The 8,180-nt window shown below is 39.7% G+C and overlaps 1 protein-coding gene across 1 annotated transcript; it reads left to right on the plus strand.

Annotated features, from left to right (window-relative positions):
- The first annotated feature begins 496 nt into the window (after nucleotides 1–496).
- Nucleotides 497–7,858, plus strand: LOC148820505 (endothelin-2). Its single transcript, XM_088933272.1, has 5 exons — nucleotides 497–711; nucleotides 2,472–2,622; nucleotides 3,210–3,323; nucleotides 4,718–4,816; nucleotides 5,394–7,858. Exons 1-5 carry the CDS (start codon nucleotides 615–617, stop codon nucleotides 5,500–5,502), a joined length of 570 nt encoding a protein of 189 aa, XP_088789398.1. The 5' UTR covers nucleotides 497–614; the 3' UTR covers nucleotides 5,503–7,858.
- The last annotated feature ends 322 nt before the right edge of the window (nucleotides 7,859–8,180 follow it).

An 8,180-nucleotide genomic window follows, 5' to 3' on the forward strand; every position in this document is an offset into this window, starting at 1 on the left:
TATCTACTGGTAACTTCATAGGTTATTGTACTGTATGTTGCATTCTATTCTTAAATTTGTGGGCAACATTTCCTGACACAGTGTGAGCATTCCTGCGAGGTGATCCTTGGTGAACATCTGTGTCTGCAGTGTTATAGCTCATGTCAGTGACAGTAGCTCTGTGATGGGCAGAAGGCACCCAATGTTGATGCATCGTTTCCATGAAGTTCCCCCAATTCACCCCCCAGCTTCCACTCCACAACTTGGAAAAACCCAGATTCCAGCCCCTTAAAAAAAATGTTTATTTCCTTTTGCTTCCTTCATTGATGGAAAGAGTGGCACACAATGGAATCTTTCTGGTGACTATTGTACGTGTTTTCTGAATGCCCCAGTGACCTGCAGTTGTTTGACAAACAGGGAGAAGGGGAGTCCTGGAATGTGCACAGCTGTGCTCTGCAGAGTGCGGTGAGGCAGGAGGAAGTGGGAGACCAGGGGGCGTGTCTAAGGCCATGCTGTCAGACAGGAGGATTTATAAATACAGGGCAGCCTCAGAGAAGTGCTTCAGAGAGGTACCTGTTTGCAACCTCACAAGCTGAGAGAGGATTACTAACCTCCTTTTGCACCCTCTGGACTTCATGACTTTGAGCACAGCTAGAGCACAGCCAGTCATGACTCTGTCACTGCATGGGTTCCTGGCACTGGCTGTAACCCTCTGTGTCTCTCTACAGGAAGGTAGGTGTTGGAAGAGAATAAAATACACTTTTATTTAGACTCTCTGTGTTTCTATAGAAAATTAATGTTTATGAAATGAAATTACATTTTTTAAAAGTAAGTCAGATTTTCTCTTTTTTTGGCCTGTTGCAAGGGTTGAAGATCAATGAATTTTATTGTAGTTTTTCTTTCTTTGTGATTGCATGTGTTTTAAAATAGTGATCTATTCATGGTTCTCAATAATAAAACTCACACACATTTTTATTATTGAAAGATATTTAATTATTAATAATGCACATGTCAAAATGCTTTATTTTAAGCAAGTATTTGAATACATGCAAAATGTTTAAATCTGGAAATTTCATCATTGTTTTTGTCTAATTCTTTAATTAGACTAATTTTTCATGTTGGTTACGGTGATAAAATCACAATATTTGGAATACATTAGATCATTGGTTGAGCTCTTTAGAAGCTTTTTCCGCTGTACCATGAAATTCCAAAAATATCAGAACAAATCTGAAACCTTTTTACTCCTATGACTCAATTATGTTCTTTTTTTCCAAACTCTAATTATTTAACTCTGTTGCTTTTAAAACTGGTTTTGAACATGAAATATTCATTTCATATTTCTTTCCGTGTCTACATGACTACAGTAATAGTGTTCTAATAGTGCTGCTGGACAGCTCTGCTGAGACTGTGAATAGTGTGATTGCAGAGGAATTATATTGAAAACCTGTCATTAATGGCCCTAATAATTACTATTAGCAGTGACGTTTGGTCTTATTTGCTGTGTGACAGCATAGCTTTTATTATGGCTGTTAAAGTGAAAAGTTAACAGGCTGTGTCTGAGCCTGGCACTGAAAGTGTTCCCACTGCAGGTGAATTAAATCTTGACAGAACCGTTTCTGTCTTCTTGATAAAATTACATGATCAAAGACACTTTATATCCAGTATATAAATAATAAAGATAATAAGGATCTATTAGAAAGATTATACCAAGCAAAGAAATATCAAGAACTCATTTATTTCTCTGTCATAAAGCACTCAACATCTTCTTCAAGTACACTATGAAGCACATATTGTAAAGACTGCTATTTGTAGAATGACTTAATTATAGTGAGATAGTTTTTTGTGAACATTAGGGGTTTTAGGTATTTTTATCTATTTCCCTGGAATAACATTACGTTAATAGCTATACAAGTGTTGACACTCCACCTTATTTGACTTCATTTGGTTAAATATGAGCCATGATAACAATGTTTACACAAGAGTACAGTGAGCCCTGAACCTATAGAGGCTGAACAGAAACAAAACTAAAAGCCAGACGACGAAAGTCAAACAAAATAGCGCCGGCATTGTCCAACTATTTGTTTGTGAGTTTGGTTGTTGAGATCTCACTCATCTGGTATGATGCTTTCTTGGTGAATACAATGTTTGTTTGAACAACCTGCATTTGTATCAGCCACAGTCATTTATACTGCTATTATATATAAACTATACAGTGGAATTCAATTCCTTACTGTGGATTTTAAGGAATCAGCCATATTCCACAATAATTTGAACGTAATCTTGTTTAACAACAAGGTGTGTAACAGATGACTTAATTCTGATCTAGGCCAAATTTTTGATGCCGAAGTGATTGTGTTCTTCAGTGGACTGTAATGTGGAAACAGGATGGAATGAAATCTATTCATCTCTGAAAAGCTCTGAGGAGCTGAAGGTGGAAGTAATTTCTTTTTCTCAAATTCCAGTACTCAGTTTCTCTTCCTCTTTCTCCTCAGGACTGGGACTCCCAACGTCCAGACTGCCAGAGCTCAGCCCACAAGTAGCCCCTCAGAGGCACCGTGTGAAACGCTGTTCCTGCAGCAATTGGATGGACAAGGAGTGCATCTATTTCTGTCACCTGGACATAATCTGGGTCAACACTCCAAGGTAGGTGCCTGACACTGCATTGCCAAAGAGCTAACTGGACAAAAAAAAAAAGATTAATAGGTTGCAAATTACATCGAAATGCCTATGGCTTTAAACTTGGCAGCAAAGACGGACAGGTGTGATTCTCCAAGTATCCTAACTGTCACACAGGGGACAAACGCAAACAGTAAAGCAGGTTAATTGATGAATCTTTGGGACAGTGCAACATTGATCCATGCATCAAGCAAACACAAACAAGCAGGGCAGGTACACATGAGTACATGGAAGAATCCATAAAGTGTGTAACGTGCGATATACTGCAAAGGCATGTATTTAACTGACCTCGCACACTTGTATACAAACATAGCTGACTAAGAGCCTGTGATAAGCTGGCGAGTCTAAGATTCCTGAGAGGTAGCAGAAAGGGGCGGGAGTGTGCGCTTTGACTGGTGGGGGGGGGGGCGGATTCCAAAAGGGTCGCATGGCTTCCCCTGATCTGCAATGCCCTATCCCTCATGACTCAGAACTTGGAAACGGCTGAGCAAAGTCTAATGCTGAGGAGACTCAGGTGCTGAATATCAGAGCCTTGTTTTTTTCGCCCGCTGCAGCAAGCTCACACCCTACGGCCTGGGAAGCCCACCTCTGCGGCGCCGCCGATCGCTGGAGCGCTGCCAGTGCGCTGACGCCAAGGACCCGAAGTGTGCGGGCTTTTGTAAAGCCAGGTGAGCCTGCTCTCCCGCCTCCTCATAGACTTCCCTCTTCTGGTTATCATATAAGAGTTTGCTGCTGCACAGTGTTCCTTTATTGCCGAGGTCCACAGGTGAGCTCTATCACACAAGCTGGTCGAATTAAAAACTCACTGAGATCTTGTCCTCCAGAGCCGTCTAGTAGTTGCAAAAGGGGCTTTAAGTGACGCTCCACTTCTGCAATATGTTTTTTTCTTAAGAAGTAGCCCATTTTCTTAAGGAGAGTCATGAAGATTTTTTTTTTCTTGACAAGCTTTGTTGACAAAGAAGTAAACCAGGCATGAAATGAAAAACATTTCGAGACTCAGTTCTTCTGAGATGGGGATGCAGTATTTGCATTAGTGGAACAAATGGTGGTCACACAATTTTGACTACAAAAACTTAAAAATCCAACCGATTCCAGTCGAAACAACCCAAGACTGCTTGTGTGGTTCCAAGGAAGCCTTTAAACATTTATATTCTGAGGCTTTAGATCAGTGCTAAAAAGCACAGTATTACTAATGCTTGAGCAGTCCGAATGTAGAAGAAAAGAAAAGCATTTTACATCACTTTGGGAGGCGTACACAGTAAGAGTTTTTTACAAACAAGTAAAGGTTTGTCATCTGTAAAGATGAGATTTGCCCAAGAGGTGCTTCGTGTGTAGCTATTATTAGATTAGGTTTTGCAGACTAAATGTTTTCTTCGGGAGTGTAGAGGAGTGGTAGGTAATTGAACGTCTTTTCTAAGAGTTTGGGTTTCTCAGGAAATTAAGGAAATCTGCAGCCCCACACAGCCAAAAAGACAACACTGTGATTGTGCTTGGATGATTTATAACTTAAGAGATTTAGATCCGGCAGTTTGTAAATGGTTGGAGAGTTACATAACAAACAAGTCAGAAATGAGTCACGATTTTCCATCGACTAACAGCAAACTTTACCTTGAAAGGTTACTTCCCAAACAGCAGCGATACACACGTTTTTGTTAACACTTGGGGTTTATTGGCTGAATCACAAATTCCAAGCGTTCCTGCGATTTAGTTGTTGTTCAGTCTATATCGGTGTGTCTTGGTGATAAATTTGGATAAAGTGGAATAAAGGTCAAGGATTTGGGAAAAAGGAGTTGAGGAAGCTTTACAAACAAATGAAAGGAAAATGTTGGAAATTCTGCTCACGTTAGTGCCTGCATCACCTGGGCGAAGATGGTAATCTGATGGAAAAATTCAGCTCTACTTTTGTCACTGAAAAGTACCCCTGTTTGGTGTTTCATAGAACCAAGTTGCAGTTTAAAGTTTCGTACCTGCCAATTCCCTGGGGCGTGATTGCTGTGATATCAATTCGTCTTAATTACAGGGCCCTGTTTCTAAGCTTCTTTCTGTTTAATCATGTTTACAGTTCCAACAACATTTCTGGGCAGTTTTTGAGCACGTCTGCGCATTCCCTGGACAACGGCGATGCATACAAAAAGAGTTTGCGCCTACTGAGAGCCTTCAGGTAAGCACGCAGCATTGCAAACAGCTATCCTCTGTTGTAGAACTGGAGCACTGCCCTAAATATTGAAGCAAAAATGAGGGAAACTGCAGTGTGAAGTAAAACGTGGTGAATGTCATAGGAGAACAAATATAGAGTATGAAGAAGGATCCGCTTTGAAAAAGATCCTATTCTTGACAGAAGAAAAGCAGCCTTAGAAAATAACGAGGTCACTGTGAAGTTTGGCAGTAAAGAATAGGTTCACTGTAAAATAGATTGGTAGAGCCGCAAAACTTGTGTTATCAAGAGAAGTTCTATTTTAAGATTAGGAGACCTTTAGGAATGTACAAATAACAATGCAGCGTAGTGTGGCCCTAAAAATTGAGAATCTTTGTGGATTTCCCCCCTGGAAACTGCATGGAAAGGCATTTAAAAGTCAAATCAGGAGGCTCCTCCTTAAGCAAAGGGTTGTGGGGGTCTGGAACAAACCACCCCACCATTGACTCCATTCAGTTACCAATTACCAAATGGGCCAGTAACTGTTTTTCTTTCCTAACCAGGTGCGCTTTACTGTAAGGTACTCAAGTCAATTCTCTTGCAGGGATGTTATCAAGGCAAATGCTGAGGCCGCAGAGAGGGGCATCTCACCAAGGAAGAGACCCTCCAAACCCCTGCGGTGGCACAGGGCCCACGAGATGCACTACAGATAAACGATGGCAGTCAGAAGAGCGAGAAAAGGCGAGCGCCGGACAAAAGAGATCCAGCCTAGCCCGACGTGGCTCAAGGAAGCAGAGCCCAGTGAGGGGCTGCACCTAGATGGATCACAAGACCGCTGTTCCCATACAGCCTTAGAAAAAGCAGAAAAGGGAGCAGAGGGATTGCAGAGAAACAAGTCACTGGATTCTGAAACTGGAATGAATTCTAGGCCTGAAGGGGTTCCTCCTGTCTCTGTAGCAAAACCCCCTATGGACTATATTGAATTTCGAGGCAGTGTTGAGTTCTTAGGCAGAGATGCCTGCACTTTGGTTCACCCAGAAACACGTATAAACTACGTGTTGAATTTTTTCTCCCTTTGACTTGGGGCTGGGGGGGGGCAGGGTGAAACAATCAGCCACAGCAGAACAGTATTCAGTTCCTAAGAAGAAGATGGTTATGCCTCTTATTATGTACATTAAGGGTGTGTGGGGAGGAGGGGGGAGACTATTTTAGTAATGGCAAAGGAATGCTGATCTTTAGTATTTGAGGTATTTCAGCAACCCGTGCCTACAGTGAAACACCGATATGTACATACTTAACTCTGCTCAGGTGTGTGGCTTGGAGCATCTTAAGGATTAAAGCAGATGAAGCTCACCACAGATGTTCATCCTGGAAGATCCCGCAGACAGAATACAATCCTCTGTATCAGAGAATGAGAGAATGACAGTAGAAATACCTAAGCACTCCAGTGAGGGAGTAATAATAATATTAAGAAATCTTTATTTATTCACAGTAAAATGACTTGAACCTCATTGAATAATGGATCAGATTTTTAAATATATTTTTTATTTTAGTTGTTCAGATGGACAAGAAGGAAATTACAGATTTCTATAGGTATCTACCTTTAGTTTCTGTTAGCAAGAAACATCACATTTCTATCTCAGATCACCAGATGCTGTATTTTTTCTGACTGAAAATATCCTCCTTGCTGCTATTCATGTATTATAATGTTTTTATAAACAGAGATAAGACTTAATACATAATTAATTAAGATTGTATACATCTAATGGCTCTTTGTGTTTTACACTGAATCTTTTCAATGAACTATTGAAAAGCAGCTATTGCTCTGTTTTGCTAAGGTGTATGTACAACATCACCAAGTTTTTTTGTGAACTCTCTCAAGTTTCTGTTTTAAAACAATCTTTGATCGTAAGGGGACAGTGAGTAGAATAATATTTCCACCTGAGTTTTCCATGCCTGAACTTGTTTGCTTGATGACATTGGAGCAATCATCACAGATAATGAAATTACACATTCCGATATTGAAGTAATTGGGAAAGGCTCCAAAATTGAATTGATACCTTAATCTTACAATCATCACTTTGTTACCCACTGCACTGAGAAGTGTCTTTTAGTAAGCAATTTATTCCCTACCGGGCTATGGATTTGAAAATAGACAGTGTGAATGCTGACTGGAATAGTCTGCTTTCTGCCTTCCTGAACTCACAAGTGCTAGACATTGTTTGTCAGCACTTGAGATATTTTCTTTTGCATTTAACTGGAAGGTGTGTATTCCATTCTGAACAGCCATGGAAACCAACAGAACAATGGGCCTCTGATTTCTCCCTAGGCACTGAAAAGAAAAGTAAAAGCTTTTGTGATCCCGGAAATATTCCACGCATAGCTCTAATATTTTGTTTATCGAGACTGACAAGGGGTTTCAATGGCAGAAGCACTGCCAAAAAGCTTTTAATTGTTTTTTCTTTTATACATTTGTTTGTGTTTTGGTTTTTTTATTGTGTTGGCCATATGGAAAAGTAATGTCCTCATTAATGGCAGCACAAAAGGCAACAATGCTAATTTGCTTATGGAATGTGTTTTCAAACAGAGTGCTGCTGTATGGAAAATCTTGTTCAGGCTTTTGTAGGCTGTTGAAAACAGAGTATGAAGTGTGCTGCTTGCTTGTCCTGTTTAAGATGTTAAGATTGCTTTGTAAGTTTCATACCAATAACACCATTATCCTTAAACCACAATCATACTCAAGAGCCACTTTTCATTAGAAAAGACAGGCCAACTGTCTGTATACAAGTGACTTTTCATCTGTAGAAGGAAGATTTATCTTTAATATACTGCTATTCAAGAATTAAGAATACTGCATTGCAATAAGCACTGTACCTGTATTTTGTTATTAATTTACTCATTTTCCTGCAATTTGAACATTATTCTTGTTATGGTTTATGGAGCAAGGATACCGTCATGTTTTTATTTATTTTATTTATAGTTAGACGTTATTTTATCTGATGATGGATTGTGCGAATGTATTTCTTGTTTTGTATGCCATTTTAATAAATTGATAAATTATTTGTCAAAGAATATTTTACTGTATTTAAAAAAAATATCTATAGGCATTCACACACACATACACATGTTTGGAGGGGGACTTATGCTTTTCAACACAATTTGGAATTGCCAGAGATGCAGATTTCTCAGCATGGTAGCTGTACCTAAGAACATAAGAAAGGTTATGAACAAGAAGTGACCATATGACCCATCTAGCTTGTTTGTATTTCTCAATAGGTCATTTATCCGAGGTTCACATCCAGTCATTTATTTTAAAGAACCCAGGGTATTGTCCTCAACCACACTCTTGTTCCATAACCAGATAACCCCTTGGGTGAAAAGGTGGCTTCTT

The sequence above is a fragment of the Atractosteus spatula genome, chromosome 14 (assembly GCF_055471065.1).
Source record: "Atractosteus spatula isolate fAtrSpa1 chromosome 14, fAtrSpa1.hap1, whole genome shotgun sequence".
Classification (NCBI taxonomy): domain Eukaryota; kingdom Metazoa; phylum Chordata; class Actinopteri; order Semionotiformes; family Lepisosteidae; genus Atractosteus; species Atractosteus spatula.

Coding starts and splice junctions, on each gene's coding strand:
- LOC148820505 (XM_088933272.1), top strand. CDS start 615: ATGACTTTGAGCACAGCTAGAGCACAGCCAGTCATGACTCTGTCACTG. Junction 3,324..4,717: donor GCGGGCTTTTGTAAAGCCAG/GTGAGCCTGCTC, acceptor TCATGTTTACAG/TTCCAACAACATTTCTGGGC. Junction 4,817..5,393: donor CGCCTACTGAGAGCCTTCAG/GTAAGCACGCAG, acceptor ATTCTCTTGCAG/GGATGTTATCAAGGCAAATG.